The sequence below is a fragment of the Pinus tabuliformis genome, chromosome 7 (genome assembly GCF_031772625.1).
Source record: "Pinus tabuliformis cultivar Carrire ecotype Pingquan chromosome 7, CPIR1, whole genome shotgun sequence".
NCBI classification, from domain to species: Eukaryota; Viridiplantae; Streptophyta; class Pinopsida; order Pinales; family Pinaceae; genus Pinus; species Pinus tabuliformis.
Genome location: NC_142293.1, coordinates 628107140 through 628127872, shown reverse-complemented (window position 1 = coordinate 628127872; position 20733 = coordinate 628107140). Strand labels below are relative to the sequence as shown.

The 20733-nt window shown below is 41.0% G+C and overlaps 1 protein-coding gene across 2 annotated transcripts in view; it reads left to right on the top strand.

Moving 5' to 3' along the window:
• The window catches only part of ECHID (enoyl-CoA hydratase/isomerase D), a 346677-nt gene that overhangs the window by 18045 nt on the left and 307899 nt on the right, over positions 1 to 20733 (top strand). For both annotated transcript variants that reach the window (XM_089458599.1, XM_089458598.1), the window contains exon 2: positions 7790 to 7912. In XM_089458599.1, the coding sequence (XP_089314725.1) occupies positions 7847 to 7912 (66 nt within the window). In that variant the 5' untranslated portion in view covers positions 7790 to 7846. The remainder of the gene's footprint in view (positions 1 to 7789; positions 7913 to 20733) is intronic.

The following is a 20733-nucleotide window of genomic DNA, read 5'->3' as shown; positions in this document are numbered from 1 at the left end:
GTATTTCTTTTGTGAAGATTGCAGTGTGGTTAATTTGGCGTTGCCGTTGCAGTAAACTACATAATTAATTTTATAGTTAGAAGAATTAATTCCAATTGCTGCAATAAGATTTCAGTAGTGAAATTTTCAGATGGTATTAGATCTAATTTTATCAGACAAGAAGCTCATAAGCGGAAGGAAGAAATTGTGCAGATTCAGAGGGAGTCTGGCAGTTCGATTTTCAGATTTGCGTAGAAGTTGGTTAGGTAGTTCGAACTGCTGGGAAGAGGGTTCGATTTTTCTAATACAGGTGGACGAAAAAATTCGCAGAGTCTAGTTGCAGTTCTAACAGGTAGTAGTGAAGCCGGGAAGTTATTCCGGTGAAGCAGATCAATATTTTCGCTGAGAAATTTTTTTTGTCTGGGCATAGAGGGTTTTGCAACAGTAAAATCAGTGTCGGATGGAAGAGGAATAGCACACAGATTTGTCTTCAGTAAATTCTTCAATAAAGCCATGGACAAAGTTGATATTCGGGAGGCTTTAGAATTGTCTTCCAGGTTGGATGACAAATTTGCTTGCTTATCAGGTCAGCTTCACAGGGTGTTTGGTATATAGATAGTGGAGCGTCAACTCACATGACATGGGTTACATAATATATCTCTAGCTATAATGAGGAGCAGATGGACTTCTAGATTACGATGGGAAATAGAATGAAATGTACTCCAGTGGGGAGAGGTACCATCAATTTTCAGAGGGAGTCGGGAGGAAGTACTAGCACCACAGATTTACTGCATGTGCCAGGATTAGGTATGAACCTGATTTCAGTATCCCAGCTACAGGATAAGGGATATGATGTCCACTTCATAGGGAAGAAGGTGTTTGTCAAACACTCGAGCTAGAAGAAGGTGAGACAGATTGGAGTTTGAAGCAATAGGTTGCACAGGTTGTAGCTTGATTCTCTAATGGCACTAATAGGCAGTGACAATAGTAATGGTAAGGAACTGAATGAGCTATGACATAGGAGAATGAGACATTTACACCATGGAGCACTCAAGGTGCTAAGGGAGACAGTATCTGGGGTTCTAGAACTTGGCACGGAACACGATGATGTGTGCAAAGGGTGCGTGCTTGGGAAATATGCTAAGACAACATTCCCAAGAAGTGACAATAGGGCAGATGGCATGTTAGGACTTATACACTAAGACATTTGTGGCCTGATATCCATTAGAGCTCTCAGTGGGGCTGAATACTTCGTCATCTTTATTGATGACCATTCAAGGAAAACTTGGATCTACTTCTTGAAGACCAAGGATGATGTATTCGATTGTTTTAGGGAGTTTATGGCTTTCGTGGAGAATGTGATAGGGAAGAAGATCAAGGTGCTTTGCTCAGATAATGGTGGAGAGTATATTGATAAAGAATTCATAGATTTTTGTGTGAAGGAAGGCATTAGAAGAGAGTGGACAACTCCATACAATCCACAGCAGAATGGGGTAGCGGAGCGGAAAAACAAAACTATAGTTGGGGTTGCAAAAATAATGTTATATGACCAGGATTTGCCTAGGTTTCTATGGGCAGAGGCATGTAACACAACAATGTATATTCAGAACAAGACTCCTCATAGGGCATTGGGGAAGAAAATTCCAAAAGGAGTCTTCACAGGGAAAAACCAGAAGTTAGTCACTTCAGGATCTTCGACAACATTGCTTATTGCCATGTGCCAGATGAGAAGCACACGAAATTAAATAAGACTGCAGAGAAGGGGTTCTTCGATGGGTATAGCGAAACTGCAAAAGCATATAGGATCTACATTCCTAGCAATAGGAAGATTGTAGTGAGACGAGACATAAAGTTCATGGAGGACTGAGCCTTCAAGAGATCTCGTGAGATGCTTGCAGATGATCATATTTAACCAACTGAAGCTCCATTGGTCCAGCAGTAGGGGAAACTAGTGGGACAGTCATAAGGATCCAGTACAATGACCAGTACTAGGATTTCCTCAAGTGCACGAGATCCAGTGAGATCATAGCAGATGGAGCAGTAGAGGCAGGATGAGGAGGAGCTGGTTGAACCTCCCACCACTAGTGGTCGAACCAACAGAGAAGTTTGTCAAACATTGAGAGATGTAGAGGAGTTCATTGGAGCTCCTAGGACGAACAAGAGAGAGCGTAGACAACCTAACAGGTACCAAGCATTGGTGGCTCAGGTTGCAGAACCTTCCAGCTTTCAGGAAGCCGCACAACATCAGGTGTGGGTAGATGCCATGGTAGAGGAGTACAACTCTATCATGATGAATGATGTTTGGGAGGTAGTGTCGAGGCCTAAGGACAAGTCAGTTGTAGGTTCTCATTAGATCTACAAGATCAAGTACGTTGCATACGACAATGTGGAAAAGTACAAGGCTAGATTTGTGGCAAAGGGGTATGCACAGAAAGAAGAGATAGATTATGAGGAGAACTTTTCCCCAGTTACTAGACACACTTCTATCTGGTCAATTATATCCCTAGCAACTCAGATGGGGTGGCAGATTCACCAAATGGATGTCAAGACAACATTCTTGAACGGGGTGATAGAGGAGGAGGTGTACATAGAGCAGCTAGAGGGCTTCGAGACTCATGAGGGGCGCATTCATTGTGCAGACTAAAGAAAGCTCTATATGGACTCAAGCAGGCTCCCAGGGCATGGTATGGTTGGATTGACAACTACTTGTAGTAGATGGGATTTGTCAAGAGTGTTGCAGATCCCAACCTTTACTATTTGATGGTATAGGATGGGCCACCCATTCTAGTATTGTATGTGGATGATCTCTTCTTGACAAGGTCATCAGGGCTTATAGAGGACTGCAAGAGGAACCTAGCAGTAGAATTTGAATGAAGGATTTGGGGTTGATGAACTATTTCCTAGGATTGGGAGTGTGGTAGAAGGATGAAGAAATCTTCCTTGGTCAGATATTCTGAAGAGATTCAGAATGCAGGATTGTAGACCCATACCTACGCCCATGATCACCAAATCTTCCTTGGACAGATATTCTGAAGAGATTCAGAATGCAGGATTGTAGACCCATACCTACGCCCATGATCACCAAATGGAAGAAGATAGACGCATCGATGACAAGGATGTTGACCCCACCTTGTACAACTCATCGGTTCTCTCATGTATCTGGTCAACACTAGGCCAAATATTTGCTTCACAGTCAATACCCTTAGTCAGTTTATGGTGGAACTAAACAGGGTACATTGGATAACAACGAGGCACATTTTGAGGTATGTACACAACACAGTAGAGTATGGGTCAAAATATACCCAAGGGGATGACGTCAGATTATGTGGGTTCATAGATGCAGATTGGGCAGGCAGTTCAGTGGATAGGAAAAGTACCTCAGGTTACTGCTTCAGTGTTGGATCAGGGATGGTTTCTTGGTGCAACAGGAAGCAAAAGTCAGTAGCACTGAGCTCTGTAGAGGCAGAGTATATGGCAGCTAGCACAACGATGTGCGAAGCTATATGGCTTCGAAAGCTACTGGTAAGCTTGTTTAGGCAGAGGATGGAGGCGACCAATGTCTACTGTGATAATCAGAGTTGCATCAAGCTCTCTGAGAATCCAGTGTTTCATGATAGGTCGAAACACATAGATATTCGATGTCATTTCATCAGAGATTGTGTGCAACGTGGAGCAGTCCAACTACAATATGTTTCCACAGATGAGCAGGTTGTAGCTATACTCACGAAAGCTCTAGGGAGAGTTAAGTTCGTCTATTTTAGAATATAGATGGGTATGGTGGAGAACCCATTTCAGTAGCAAGGTCAGAGCACATTCGATGATTCTCAATTGCAGTAGCAACAACAACAATTGAGAGGGAGTTGCAGTGCAGATGCAGAGTTGGCAATAGGATAGCAGTGCCAGTAGTAGCATAGATGCAACGTTAGAGTTGCGTAGTGGTTGGTGGGTAGTGACAGGCAGTCACAATGGGCAAACATCAACAACGTGTATAGAAGGTGATGCATGTGAACATTTCTGAATCTACACATCATAAATCCTATTGTAATCACTGGTTTATCATCTCCTACTTGTTTTTACATTCAACAAGTCATTTAATTATTAAACAACGATGAAAACACTATTGCAGACTACACATACATACAAATCATGAACTGGAAATAGAATGAGACAAATACACAAGGGACATCGTTATTTTTGGACAATTGTCCCCGGAAAAACCCAATGCGGGAAAATCGGTGCAACAACTCTGAGGGTTTTCTATTATTAAGCAGTAGTTCTGAATACAACTTTGGATGCCCTCTCGGCTATCCAGTTACAGAGATAAAAATATACTGGCAGAAACCTAAGTGAGATTACCTCACTTCACCCAGCAAAATCTCTCTATTCCGGCAATTGGACTGATTGTCCTCGGCTACAACTGTGCCACCCCTTCGCAGTAGTTGCGTGGGCCTGCGTGGAGCACACTGGGACACTGCATCAGCACTGTGCTGCCTCCTCTGCCTCCTGAAACTCTGATGTTAGCCTTCTCGGTTGATTCTGCTGCTCCCCAGTTGAATTCAGATTATGCTAGAGGGTGGCTCTACCCTAGTGCTGGAAATGCGTGGGCCCTTCCTGGCCCAGTGTCAGTCTCCCTGGGTCTGCGCTGCCTCCTCTGGTGTCTCTCTGCCTCTCTTTGTTGTGTATTCGAGGTCCTGGAGAAGATCCTCCAACCTCAACTATCCCTGCCCCTCTGCTGCAATAGATCACTTGTTCGATTTTCTCAACAAAACTTGCCCCAGAAAAATTGAACTCTTTGATCTCTCTAGTGTATCTCCAATTGACTCTCAAGTCTCCTCTTATATTTTTCCTGTTGATGAATCAATGACCGAGATTAAGTGCTTAATCAACGACTAAGATTAAAACAGACTTGATCCTCGTCACTTAGAAGTTTTTCACCCATATTCTTATTAATCCCCATTAATATTTTTATTTTCCTAAGTTTAGACTTGGGAACTCATTAAAAATATTAACTATTTTAATAACTCCTCATTCAGGTGGAATTTCTCCAAACGATTTCTGGGTCTTGGAGATCTCATGTGTTCTAGCCCCTCCACAAAATTTCGGAGCTAGAGCACATCCGATGCTACCCAAATCAATAATGCATAAACAGGGTGTTGTAGCGGTTCAACACTGGACACCTCCTTCGTTAAGAGGGAGTGTTAGTTTTTGTAGCATCAGATGGTGTTCTAGTCTTGAGACTTTGTGGAGAGGCTAAAACACAAGAGTTCTCCAAAACCCAGAAATTGTTTTTGGAAATTCCACCTAGAGATGGCTCAATTAAAAATTTCTTGTCTAACTTAGGAAAAGTGGTTAATTAATAGGAATTAATTGAGAAAGGTGTGAATCATCTAGAAATTCACACGAATCGACTTGGAGATGATCTCCACCATCGATTAAGTTTTAATCGTCCCCGTTGGAGTCCCAACTAGAGATCATAAGAAAAGGTTGATGGGTAGATGTAGGAGACACCAATGTAGATACTCAGTGATCTGGCAGTTCTTCCTTGTGTTTTTTAATTAATGCTCTTTAATCAATGCTTTATTTGATTCTAAACTAGGGATTAATTGCATGAAGGAGTTATAGAGATATGTGGCCCCTTCATGGCATGCAATTTTACCCAATGCCTTTTTTGGCAACGTGAGAAGAGAGAGAGTTTGAATTTTTTGGGGGGTAGTCTGAATTACATGAGAGTTTGAATTATTATGGATTTCAAGTTACCGGGATATTTGAGTGACCATTCTATTCAAACTGCCGTTTTGGTTCAAATTTCCATTCTATTTGAGTTATCATTTGGTGGTGGAATTCAAATTATGAATTGTTGGGAGAGTTCAAGTTGTCATTTGGCTGGGAAATTTGGGAGAGCTTGAGTTATCATCATGTAGGGGAAATTTGAGAGAGCTTGAGTTACCATCATGTAGGGGAAATTTGGGAGAGTTCTCTCTCAGTGTAAGTGGCCATAGAATTGTTGTAGAATTTATTCCGAATTACAACTGAGAATTATGAAGGAAATGAAGATGCATGTAATGGCAATTTCTGTAATTGAGAAATTGATCTATAGTTGAGATCCCTAGAATCCGAGCAGTGAGATTTTCTGGCCAGCCTATGCTGGAGCATTGGAGGGAAGTGGGATAGCCCGAGGAATTGCTGAGAATAGAAGGGGATCACATTCCTTGTGTGTTGTGTAGGCTGATGGGGAAAGAGGGCTGTGGATTGGGACTGTTGTAGGTAGAAAATTGATTGTGAACCTGGTAATTGGGTTTGTGGAGATAGTTAGAACCAACCATAGGTAAGTTCACCATTGTGGATTCATAGCCTCATCTCGGGTTTGGCCTATGTTGCAAGGAGATTTGGTGTAGCAGGGAACTTATGGTTGGGTGGAACGTCCTTCTTTTGTAGCCATTTGTTAGATTATCCCCAGAAAGATAAGTGTTTATGACTTGTGATTATGCTGAATTAATGTTGTTTATGTTATGAATTATATTAGTTTCCAGTTTGTTCAAGTCTGTTTGCAAGTTTAAGTCTGCATTTTAAATTTATGGTGTCATGGTTGCTGAATGGTTTAATTATATTTTATAAACCTGCATTATAGTGCTTGCATATGTTAATTCATTAGGAGTAGGACAGTGAGGAAAGGTATCATGATAGGAAATTCTGTGATATGGGATCTGAGCAACAAAGTTGGTGTGAAAGGGTATTGGGTACATTATAGTAGCCCACCTCGTGCTAGTCTTGTTGTATATACATTGTAGCATTGATATAATATCGTTTCATATTCTGTCCACTTTCTTGTGTTTATCAAGAACATGCAGTTACTTTTAAGATCCAACATTGACCCATTTATTTACGATTGGGTTCATGTATCCTGTTTTCTTATTTTTGCAAGATCAGCATAAATGCACATGGGTACGGATTTAAATAATCTGTAAATGCTGTGTTACTCAGCCTTCTGTGTCACTCTTGAAGCTTGTGTGAATTTTACTGCACATGCAATAAGGGAGTTCTGGCCTTGACTCAGGACCAGTGTTTAGTTTGCATTTTCCTCCTGGAGGCTTTCTACTGGTGGCCCAAAGGTTTTTACATTGTAGTTTCTGCAAAAAAATGTGGTTGATTTTTTGGTCTCTTTAACACTTATTCTGCTACACATTTTCTTCCACGACTTAATTCTTTTTTTCTTTTCTATGTTTTTGATTGAATAATGTCTTGTAACACTCTTGTTTCACAATTTACAAATTTTTTGAAAACAATTATATGCTTCCTAATAACTTGTAAACATATTAGTTCGAGAGGCTACTTAGGATTCTTAAGAAATTTGGATGGCAAGGAGAACCCCTTCTGTTGTCTCATCCTTTTGACCATGCTTGTTATAAAAAATGTTGTCAATGTAAAGTTACATAATTATAGAGATTAGAAGCTCTTGTTTCCTTTGAAATATTATTTCATTGGGATTGTCTTGACTTGTCATTTATTGCATCCAGACTTTCATACATATGCTGAGTCTTACTGCAACTTTAACCCAGTGAAACTCCTTTTAGTTCACTTTTGTGTGGACCTAACTCATAATGAGATTTGTCATTGGACATGTGAAGGAATGTTAAATCTCTACAATATCATTCTGCTATTTTATCTCATGAATCTTGACAAAATAGGTTACGTCGCAAGTGATAAAATATATGGTTAGTTGCAGTTGTTTTTTGGACATGGCTTCAGAGAATTTTCATTGATATGGTACACGAGTCAGATTGATTTAGCTAACTGTGTTCTTTATCTCTAGATTACGATAAATAGACCTGACAAACGAAATGCATTCCGACCACAAACAGTGAAAGAAATGACACGAGCTCTGAATGATGCGCGGAATGATGTTGAGATTGGTGTCATCATCTTGACAGGCAAAGTATTATTCCTATTCTCCATCTTTTGAATCCTTTGGTTATTTAGAATTGTAGCCAACTGAGGGTTGATACTCATTTTATATTCATTTTGAATGTAACAAAGTTTTGGTGACACAAACTTTTACTAGTTTATTCCTGTAAATGAAGATATTAGCAATCAGAATCATGCTATTCTTGTGAAATTTCTTTTTGTACAGTTTCTGTTTCTTCTAAGAAGCGGCATAAAAAAAAGGGTGCCATGATTTAAGAATTGTCGTATGGCTTCAAGAATCAAAACATCCAGTAATCTCACTCCCTCTGCTCCTCAAATGAACAAAGAGGAAATGACTTTTTTCTTAGTTGAAAATGCTACATATAATACACTATCAATCAATACATGTGTACATCGAGATCATCACATCTAGGGGCAAAAGAACCTTCAGATAAGAGCTCCCTGCCTACATAAGCAAGGAGGGCTAGCATATACACTTTAGCCTCAACTTGAAGATTATCTACATCATTTCTAAAATTACAAACATGGCAAAATGGTGGACAGTGAAATCTGAGCTAAATAAAACTTCGTCCAAATTGAATAAAAGACACAACTAATGAAATGTTGACCAACAATACTGGTTCCATAAGAAATAAATTTTTGTTAGATGGGTTAGGTCCCATAATAGTTGAAAATTGGCAACGTTGAAAAGTTTTGTATTTTTCCCGGTAAAAAGTGTCTAATATTAAGGCCAGGCCATCATATTTGATGTTTGATAACTTTCAAAACTTTTATTTTATGCATACTTTTAAAATTGCTTGCCACTTATAGACATACCAAAACTTTTCTTTTGTGTACTTTTAAAATTTCTTGCCACTTATAGACGTACCATTTGTCCAGGGAGTTTGTGCTCAGGAGAAGCTTCCAAACTCGAGAAATTGTGGTATGATTGTATCAAGGAGAAGACTTAGATAGAGTCAAAAGCCAACAAAAAGGGAAGTGACGAGAATTTGGCTCTAATTGGTCATGTTACTAATTTTTTTAGCAGGGCCACTAAGGTCCTGGTAGCCTTGCTGTTGAAGAATGTAACTAGGTTCGGTTTTCATATTTGAGTCATTATGAAATGTATTTATCAAAGAATGAAAAAGAAAAAATTATTATTATTACAATGACTTATTAAAGCATGGGTTTCATGCTTGGGTCATCATTTTATAGGTCAAAGTCCCCATTGAGGACTTCTAGGTTTTATATTGAGTCATTAGAGTCATTGTCCATTTAATGAGACCCTTCTTGGGCTTTTGAATCATGTAAAAAGAATTATTATTGAGTCAAATATGTAATTTGTCACCTCCACACCAAGTTGGCCCTTGCCTGATGAAGTCGGCCTACAAGAGGACAATTCGACCCACAAAAGAGGCTATATATACAAGTGCAGTTCAATCTATTTGATCACCAACTCAACAAGTTCGATACACAAGAAGGAACTAGGGCCAAATCCATGTTAGCACAGCTCATATGAGGTAGATGATTATTGTATTGGATTCTTTTTCTTGAGAGGTCCAATTTTGATATAAAGATCATCTCATTCTGACAAGCAAAAGTGGAATTTTGAATTTATTCTCTCTCATGCACAAATTGTCAAGGTCGGCCTTAGTCAAATAAAGCCCAAGAGATGTGTCTCCACACCCTCAACGATTTGTATAAATAGGAGTGACCTCTCTCCTCATTTGGACATCACTCATCACATCACACATCTCTCTCTCAACTCTCTTGATTGGTTTGTACAACTTGGAGGCAGTCTCTCTCTACTTCACACGTGTGGCAGGAGGCCAAATTTTTCTGGGGTAGAACAGGTCGAATTTCAAGAAAACAGACCAGCGTTGACCAGTGTTGACTAGGGCTCATTTGACCTTTGTTGACTTCGATTTTGAGGGCAAAATTTTTATCTTGGAGGCTGCATTTATTGGCACAGATATCGAGGAGTTTGGGACAGTTTGACCAAGGTTGACTTCAGATTTGACCACAGAAATTACAAGTGTTTTCTCTCTCCTTTGACTGGGTTTGACCAAATTGTTTTGGGCTGACTTTGACTCTCCTAGAAGAACGAATTGAATTGCTGTTGATCGAGCTGCTTGGAGGACATTTTGGTGCTGCTTTGACCAGCGTCGACTTTCTAGTTAGGGCTGCAGTTGACTGCTGATTTTGATAGGACTGTTTTGGGCAAGTAAATTTGATATTTGTACTCTCTCTGCTGAACTATTGAATAATAATAAGAAGATTTGATCAAAGGGTTTTCTCCACATTGGGGTTTTTCCCTGGCATCTGCCAAATCTTGTGTCCTCTTGTCTTGGCTTGTCTTCTGCACATGTTTTTATGTTCTATCTGCATTTATTATCAATGTGTTTAAGTTAGTGTGATTGCTACTGGAAATAATTTGAAATTGTCAATGAGCTTATAAGGAATATTGAAGTAAATTATGTTAAAGCATAGAACATACTATTGCTATCTAAAATTAACATGGTATCAAAGGCAGGGGAAGACAAAGCCCAAGAAAGAGTGAGGAAAAGCAATCACTAAGAGAAGTTGTTGGACAAGAACTTGGAACTAGTCCCAAATTCCAATGACGATTACATCCTACTTCAAATCCGAGGATAAGCTTAAGGACAAATCCGACTTTCATGCATGGAAGATGTCTCTAGATTTGACATTGGAAAAAAATGATGCCAAGGACTATGTCAAAGGAAGACTAGTGGAGCTTGCTTCAAATGCATCCGCAGTTGCACAAACAAAGTACAAGAAAGGTGAGGTTAAAGTTAAAAAAATTATTGTTGATTCTATTCACAAGCCTTTGGTTGCTTATATTTCTGATTTAGAAACATCTAAGGAGATGTATGACAAGCTAGTTGGGATGTTCAAAGTAAATAATGCAAATCAAGTTCTCTTTCTCAAGAACAAGTTGAAAGACATCAAGATGGATAGAGGAGAATCCATTCAATCCTACTTCATGAGGATTACCGAGATCAAGAATGATCTCCTATCTATTGGAGAAGTCATTGGTGACAGGGAGCTCACTCTTATTGCACTTGGAGGCCTTACAAGAGAATGGGATGTGTTCAACACTACCATCCTCAACAATGATAGGATTCCGGGATTTGATGAATTATTGGCTAGATGCACTCAAGAAGAAATAAGGATGATGGAAAGAGACAAGCCCTCCAATGGAAGCAATCCTACCGCCTTCTCCGCTCATGCTAAGAGGAAGAACAATGTTGGTCCAAGAAGACAAGGTCAAGGGTTCAAGCCAGGGTTCAAAGAAAGAAGAAAAGGAATATGCTTCAATTGTAACAGGTTTGGCCACTTTGCTAGAGAATGTCCTCACAAGAAGGATATTCCAAAATATGATTACAATCATAACAACAACTTCAAGGGAAATGGCAATCGAAGGAACAATATGTTCACCAACAAAGGAAAGAGGAATGCTCTCGCTGCTCAAAATGGAAATGGTCGTCCTCCCAAGAAGTCGAGAAACTCCAGGTATGAAGAAGTTAATGTTGGTGAAAAGCAAAAATAATTTTATCTTATTTCTGCCCTCACCGCTGCCTCTCCTCCAGATATATTGGATAATTGGTTGATTGATAGTGGTGCCTTAAGGCATTTCACTAGGTACAAAGAGGCTCTCTCAAACTTGATTGAAAAGAAGACGAATATGGAGATTATACTGGGGGATAATGACACTTATCCCGTGAAAGGAATTGGGACTGTTACTCTTCATTTAAATAAAGGTCAAACCCTTCATTTACAAGAAGTGTTGTATGTACCTGATTTGAAAAAGAATTTGATCTCTATTTTTGCGATGGAAGATAAAGGTTTCAAGGTGACATTCATTGATGGGAAGGTTCGTGTTTGGAAAAGGAACCTAAGAGATGCATTCACTCTTGGATTCGAGGTTGAAGGTCTCTATCAGGTTGGAGGAAGTCCGATACTTCTCTTCAATCCGAATTATGGCGCCGAAGATTTGCTCACCTTCATTTCAAATCCTTACCTGATGTAAGGAAGGTGGTCACAAGTATGCCCGAATTCAACTTAGATCATGAAGGTGTTTATTAGGGTTGTGAAGCTGGAAAACATACAAGGGGACCATTCCCTCAAGTGAAACTCAAACTACCGGTATTCTTCAATTGGTCCATTCTGATCTATTAGGTATGTTGCCCGTGACATCTTTGGGTGGATATTTGTACTATGCTATTTTTGTGGATGACCTCTCTCGCAAAACATGGATCTACTTCTTAAAGAAGAAGGACGAAGTGTTCAAATGGTTACCCTCTTTCAAAGCCTTGGTCGAGAATCAAATAGGGAAGAAGATCAAAATATTGAGGACCGATAATGGTACCGAATATGAGTCAATTGAATTCAATGACTATTGTAGAGAAGCTGGCATTAAGAGGGAGACCACTACTACATATACTCCTGAACAAAATGGTGTTGCCGAAAGGAAGAATCAAACTATCATAGAAGCCACCTGTGTTATGCTTTGTGACCAAGGTCTACCAAAGTTCTTATGGGAAGAAGCTGCCAACGCCGCTATGTATGTTCAAAATAGATGCCCACATCAAGCATTAGACTTCAATATACCTGAAGAAGTTTTCATCAGTAAGAAAGCTGATGTTTTTCATTTTAGAATTTTTGGTTGTCCCATATATTTTCATGTGCCGAAAAAGAAAAGAAACAAACTAGATGCATCTAGGAAGAAAGGAACTTTTGTGGGCTACAGTGAAACTTCGAATGGATATAGAATCTATGTGCCTGGTCAAAGGGAAGTGGAGATAAGTCATGATGTCGCTTTCGCTGAAGATTCTGCCGTTAGGAAAGTTCGAGATCTTCCTATCCCTAGGAAGGACAATGATGATGATGATGCAGGAAAGCAAGATGAACCTCCGACTAATGACCCGATGCCTGATGTTGAAGGTCTGATAGATCCCATTGATCCACCTCCTAGTGAGCCCTCTACTTCAACAAAAAGTCCTTTGTGGCTCAAAGATACTCTTGAAGATGCTAAGAAACATATTGCACCAAGGGGGACTTTTCGTGAAAGCAAGAAGCTGAACAAGTACCAAGGGTACTTAGCTGCCATGAGTACCATTGTACAATTTGAGCCTTGTACATTCGAAGAAGTTGTGAAACACCAAGTTTGGAAGGATGCGATTAACGAGAAGTATGAGTCGATCATGAAGAATGATGTCAGGGATGTGTTTCCTAGACCCAAGGACAAGTCAGTGGCCACTTCATAATGGCTTTACAAAATCAAACATGGAGTTGATGGGAGTACTGAAAATTTCAAGGTCAGATTTGTTGCTCGAGCCTTCTCTCAAAAGGAAGGAGTGTTAGTTTTTGTATCATCAGATGTGTTCTAGCCACGAAATTTGGTGGAGAGTCTAGAATACATGTATTCTCCAAAACCCAGAAATCGTTTCTGGAAATTCCACCTAGAGACGACTTAATTAACATAATTAATAATTTTTAATGTTTCTTAAGTCTAAACTTAGGGAATATGATTAATTAAAGGGTATTAATTAAGTAATGGGGAGAATATTTAAAAAAAAGACATCGATCGAGTTCTAGTTAATCTTAGCCATCGATTATGTTTTAATCATGACCGTTGATGTCTCAACGAGAGATTATAAGAAGAAACTCGATGGGGCTTGGAGAACACACACCAGTAATTCGATTTCATTGGTAGATCGATTTCCTGAGTAACATTGCTGAGTTGCTGGAGAAAGAGCTAGTGAGCTCGAAGCAGTGAGAGGGGCAGGGATAGCAAGGCCGGAGGAAGTTTTTCCAGTTCCGGTGAGGGCACTGTAGAGAGGCAGTGAGTGCCACAGAGGCAGTGCAGTGCTTCAGAGGGGATTTCGTATTTTGCTAGGGAGAAGCAGTGATTCCGTGCTAGAAGCCAGAGAGAGAGTTTGGAGGACAGGAGGATCCACCTTCTAGACAACAACTGATTAGATAGAAAAAGGTAAGCAGTTCCGAGTTGTGGGATGCAGTACTACGTAGGCTGATGCAGTGACTGCGTAGAGGCAACAAAGAGCAGCTCAACTTGAGCCAAGGTTAGTGTCAGATTGCCAGTGGGAGTGAGATTTTTCTCACTAGATTTATTGTCAGTCATTTCTCTGTATGGATTGCTAGATTTGAGCATCCATAGTCTTGTACTCAGATTTACTACTGCATAATATTAAAACCCTTAGTTGCTGCACCGGTTTTCCTGAGTTGGGTTTTTTCGGGGACTTAGTCCAAAAATAACTGTGTATTTGTGTGTGTGTGTGCATCTATTCTTCCAACATTTTTATTTCTTCTGCAGTATTTATTTTGTGAAGGTTGCAGTGTATTTAATTCAATATTTTCCGTAGCACACAACAAGTAAATTGTTTAATCAAATTAACAATTAGAAGAATTAACATCAGTTGCTGCAATAGGATTTGGGGTTTGTTGAATTTTCACAAGGAGTAGACTACGATGAGATATTCACACCGGTTGCTTGATAAACCACCATTCATTCGATTATAGCCCTTGCTACCTTGCAAGGATGGAGCCTACACCAGATGGATGTCAAAACTACCTTCTTTCATGGTTCGCTTAAGGAGGAAGCCTATGTAGAACAACCTAAGGGGTTCGAAGTTCACGATCATAAGACACATGTATGCAGGTTGACGAAAGCCCTCTATGGGTCGAAGCAAGCCCCCAGGGCTTGGTATGAGAGGATTGATAGCTATCTTATGAAGCTTGGATTTACTAAGAGCGATCCTGACCTGAACCTATACTTCAAGGTTGAAAAGGACAGGCCTCTCATTCTACTCCTTTATGTGGATGATCTCTTTCTGACAGGTGATGACCCTCTCATTCATCAATGCAAGAGGGAGTTGGCTTTCGAGTTCGAGATGAAGGACCTAGGACTAATGCACTACTTCCTAGGGCTAGAGGTCTGGCAAAAGCCAGGTGAGATTTTCCTTTCTCAAGGAAAATACATTGTGAAGCTACTTGAGAGATGTGGGATGGTGGACTGCAAGTCCGTATCTACTCCGATGGAACTCAACTTCAAGAAGTTATGTGGAAGTGCTGTTGGGCCTGAATTAGCGAACCCTTTTGAGTATCGTCAACTTGTGGGGGCCCTGATGTTCTTGGTCAACTCCTGTCCTGACATATGCTTCGCTGTGAACACGTTGAGTCAATTTATGGTCAAGCCTCATCACATTCATTGGATTGCTGCTAAGAATCTCTTGAGATATCTCTGGGGCACAATCCACTATGGACTGAGATACACTGCTGGGAACTTGAGACTACATGGATATTCAGATGCTGACTGGGCTAGCAGTGTGGTGGATCGTAAGAGCACGTTTGGGTGCTGCTTCTCTTTGGGGTATGCCACTATTTCTTGGATGAGCAAGAAGCAGAAATCGGTTGCTTTAAGAATTGCCGAGGCCGAATACATTGCTGCGAGTATGGCCTATTGTGAAGTTGTTTGGTTGAAGAAGCTCTTCAGTGAGCTATTTGAGCACGTGCTGGATACCACCGTGATCTTCTACGACGAAAAGAGTGGGATTCGCCTATCAGAGAATCTCGTGTTCCACAACCACTCCAAGCACATTGATATCAGGTACCACTTTATCCGGGATATGGTACAATGGGGAGCAATAAGGCTCCAACACATTAGAACAAATGAGCAGGTCGCAGACATTCTCACGAAGCCTTTGGGGAAGGTCAAATTCTTAACCTTCTGAGAGAGACTTGGAGTCGTGGAAAGACCCTCCTATGAGGGTCCCATATGAGTTGGACATTGAGCTTTGGGAGCTCCTGGGGGCTTGGGGTACTTCTTGGAGCTATGAGCGACCATAGGGTGAGTGGTTCACCTTCCCCTAGTGGTGCGCTAGATACAGGGTGAGTGGTTCACCTTCCCCTACCATTGCGGATGCATGTATGTAGGGTGAGTGGTTCACCTTCCCCTATGATTGACATATGCATAGGATGAGTAGTTCACCTTCTCTTATGGCATATGAGCAGGATGAGTGGTTCACCTTCTCTTGCTGATGCCCCAACACACATCCTACCCATGGAGTTCGGGACTCATGGGAAGTTCCTCTCATCTGGAAAATGAGTTGGGAAAAGATGGTTAGGGACCATAGCACTATCGATGGACGCATCATGTACTGCCATACTCCCTATGACTAGGATGCATGGTGTTCAACAACTTGATCTGGGATCAAGGATTGACTTTTGTCAGTGGAGAGTGTTGATTTCTGGTAGCATCAGATGTACTCTATGTCTCGAAATTTGCAGGGAGCCTTAGACACATGCATTCTCCCATACCTAGGAATCGTTTTGGGAAATTCCACCTGGAGACAGTTTTATTAAAATAATTAATTATTTTTAATGGGACCCTAAATCTAAACTTCGGAAATTAAAATAATTAATGGGTATTAATCTAAATTGTGGGTTTAACTTCTAGAAGAAGGCGGAGATCAAGTCAATATGATCCTAGCCATTAACTAGAATCTACTGTATGCCGTTGATTGATCAACCAGAGTGTTAAAAATAGTAACAAGAAATGATAAAAAGAGAATCCAGAATATTCCAATTTCAGTTTGTCCTTGAATTAAAATTGAGAATTAAAATTCGAATTTAGTCTCACCAGTTGCTTGGAAATAATTAATTAATTCATTATGGATTAATTAGTTGGAGAAATTCAAGTTAGAAGTCTTTGTGAAGTCATGCAACAGTTATCCCTTAAATTAAGGAGATTATCCCTTAATTAAGGAGATAAGATTGAGTTATATTTGTGTTGTAATTAGTCAGCTCAGTTTACCGAGTTAAGTTCAGTTAGATTAGTTTCAAACTGTTTGAGGAACTAATTGTGAGTTCAGTCAATTAATGTATGCATGCATCCAACTAGTGTACTCCAAATAACTAAAGATTCTCTCATCATTAACTCATGCATGTCTATTATGAGAAAGACCCATTTGAGATTAAAGATAGGGATAGTGTACTATCAGTTGCATGAGTTTTCCTATAAAGGAAACTCATCCATGCAGAAGGAACAAGGTTCCTTGAGGATTGCGCAGTTTTACAGGGTGTGAGATCAGTGTGAGTGATAAGTGTTACACTTGGTAACAATAGGATCACCCAGGAGAAACAAGGCAAGGAAGTAGGAGGCTAGCTGTGAGAGCTAAAGCTTTGTGCAATCTCGATGTATTTCCACCTTGTATGATAATACAGATAGTGGGGTTTTTAGCTGAGGCTTTCCCCTGAGTATTCTTCTGTGTTTTCATGTGCATTGATTCTTCTTCTGTTTATATGTGTTCAACTTGATCTTGCTCAAATCTATTAAGCTTCCGTAAGTTTGATTGTAGAAGTAGATTAAAGTGTTTTGCTTTAGTTATATTGCATTATCAGGTTAATCTACAGTCAAAATTTCTACAGAGAGGATTATAAGAGAAGGCTTGATGGGCACTTGGAGAACACACAGAGAGTTCCGAAGATCGAATTTCTGAAGAAGAGCAGCTGCTGGTGAGAAATTCGAAGTGAGATTTTACGGTGAGGGGCAGGGATAGTTCCGGTTGGAGATTTCTCTTGATTTGTGAATACTCAGCAGAGGAGGCAGAGAGAGATCCGAGAGAGGCAGCGCTGAGCCAGAAGAGGCTGACGAAGAGGTACACAGGCCCGAGTAGAGGCAGCGTAGGCTGACGCAGAAGCCTTAAGGGAGTCCAAAATTTGCTAGAGGGTTCGATTTCTGCATTTGGAAGCTGGGGTGTGAGACCGGGAGAGCAGAAGTCTAAATCTCAGAGGCAAATCGATCAACGAAGAAGAGTGACGCAGGTCCTAGACATTTTTGTCGGTTCCAAATCCCATACCGACAAAATGTCCTCTAGTGCCGGTTCCAAATTGTAAAGTTTTGTAGATGTTCTATGCTAAGAGCAATTTCACTTTTCTCACAGCAATCATACAAGTAGATAAGCAAAATGCAGATAGAACATATAAGCAGATCTTACAGAAGACAAATCAGAAACAAGAAAAATGTATGTGTTCGTTTCGGCGGTCAACAGGATGCTTCAACCAGCAAAGTCTCCTTTGGTCAGCCAGCCCAGCATGTGTCACAACAACCCTCCAACCAGAAGATGAGTCAACCCAAGTCAGTTCTACAAAAGTCAACGCTGTCCTGAAAAGTCAACGCAGGGGCAGCAAGCTAAAAGTCAATGCAGCAGCAAAACGGTCAACCCTTTGACCTCGATTTTTGTGCCAGGTAGTACGGCCTTCAACAATCGAACCTCCCACAAGTTTTCAGCTTGTTTGGACCAAGCGTTGACCAAAGTCAACGCTGGTCAAACTTCTGCGAAACCCTAGCAGCAGAAAAAACCTTTTTGTCCTTCCCACGTGTGGCTGAAATTCGTCCTCCAGGTAGCTCGTACTTTTTAGGATGAGAGAGGAAGATGTGAGTTGTGTTCTATTCAAATTCTCTCCAACTTTTCCTGTATATATATCCATCAATGAGGGTGTGTGACACATCTGTTGGGCATGTGAGCCTACATTACAAAACTGGCTGACCTTGCACATATAATTTATTAAGAATAATAAATTCAAAATATAAGTTCTGCTCATCGGATTAAGACTATTTTTATATGGATTTTACACCTCTCAGAAAGAGGAATCCAACAAAAATATTAGCCTCTTAATCTGAGCATCAGAACATGGAGTTTGGACCTAGTTGTCCAAATTTAACACTCCGTCTCAACTAGGGAGAACTCCATCTATTAGTGCAATTAACATCGTGAGTCATCCCGCCGAAACTTGCTTTGCTGGCTTCTTTATTTCAGAACAGAAGTGGGTCAGTCACAAAGACATCATTCCCCGACTGACATAATCAGTCCAGAGGTCCCAGACCTCACAAATCTTGATCCCAGATCAAGTGGTTGGACCATGCCATCCTAGATAGAGAGTACGGCAATTTCTGATGCGTCCATCAGTCTTTGCTAATAGTCTCTAGCTTTTCCACACCTCATTGGCCAAATGAGAGGTACTTCCCATGAGCCCTGAACTCAATGGGTAGGATGCATACGGGGCACAGATTAAATGAGTGGCGAACCAGCTCAATAATCACAAGGGTGGGGCAGAAGCATTATGAGTGCTTATAGCTCCGAGAAGCTATCCCCAAAGCCCCCCAGAGCTCCCAGAGCTCATCGTCCAACAGGACCCACATCATAGGGTCTTTCCACGACACCAAGACTCTCACGGAAGGTTAGGAACTTGACCTTCCCCAGGGGCTTAGTGAGAATATCCGCGCCCTGCTCATCAGTTCCTATATGATCGAGCCTTACGGCGCCTCGCTGTACCATATCCCGGATAAAGTGGTACCTGATATCAATATGCTTGGATCGGTCGTGGAACACAGGATTCTCAGTCATACGAATCCCACTCTGATTATCACAGAGTATTACAGTGGTATCTAGCACATGTTGGAACAACTCACTAAAGAGCTTCCTCAACCAAACTGCTTCACAACAGGCCATACTAGCAGCAATGTATTCGGCCTCCGCGGTGCTCAAAGCCACCGACTTCTGCTTCCTGCTCATCCATGAGATCGAAGCAGAACCAAGATTGAAACAGCATCCAGATGTGCTCTTACGATCCACCACACTGCCAGCCCAATCGGCATCAGTATATCCCCGGAGTATCACACTCCCGGCAGTGTATCTCAGCCCATGGTTTATCGTGCCCCCAAGATATCTCAAAAGATTCTTGGCACCAACCCAGTGAAAAAGATGAGGCTCAACCATCTGTTGACTCAAAGTATTCACTGCAAAACATATGTCCGAACGGGTGTTCACTAAGAACATCAAAGCTCCTATGAGTTGACGATACTCAGTAGGATTGGCCAAGATAGGCCCTGCAACACTGCCACTCAACTTCTTAAAGTTGAGTTCCATTGGTGTCGACACGGACTTACAGTCCACCATCCCAAATCTTTCCAGAAGCTTCACAATATACTTTCCTTGAGAAAGGAAAATCTCTCCAGGTCTCTACCAGACCTCCAGGCCTAGGAAATAGTGCATCAGTCCTAGGTCTTTCATTTCGAACTCAGCAGCAAGCTCCCTCTTACATTGATGAATGAGAGGGTCATCACCTGTCAGGAAGAGGTCGTCCACATACAGCACTAGAATGAGAGGCTTTCCTTCCACAACCTTAAAGTAAAGGTTTGGATCAGCATTGCTTCGAGTGAAGCCCAGCTTCATCAAGTAACTATCCATCCTCTCATACCAAGCTCTGGGTGCTTGCTTTAACCCATAGAGGGCTTTCTTCAACCTGCAGACATAAGTGTCTCGATCTTGAACTTCAAATCCAAGAGGTTGTTCTACATACACCTCTTCCTTTATTGCACCATGCAGAAAAGCGGTCTTGACATCCATCTGATGAAGACTCCATCCTTGCGTAGCAGCAAGGGCTATGATGGATCGGATGGTGGTATATCGAGCCACAGGTGCAAATATATCGTCATAGTCAATTCCTTCCTTTTGAGAGAAGCCACGGGCAACAAATCTTGCCTTAAACTTTTCAGCACTCCCATCAGATCCATGTTTAATCTTGTAGAGCCATTTAGCGGTGACAACAGATTTGTCCTTCGGTCTCGGGACCACATCCCAGACATCATTCTTCATAATAGCCTCATATTCTTCATGCATAGCATCCTTCCAGACTTGATGCTTGATGGCTTCCTCAAAAGATCCAGGTTCAGATTGTATAATAGTACTCATGGCAGCTAGATACCCTTGGTATCTACACGGCTTCTTGCTTTCTCGGAATGTTCCCCTT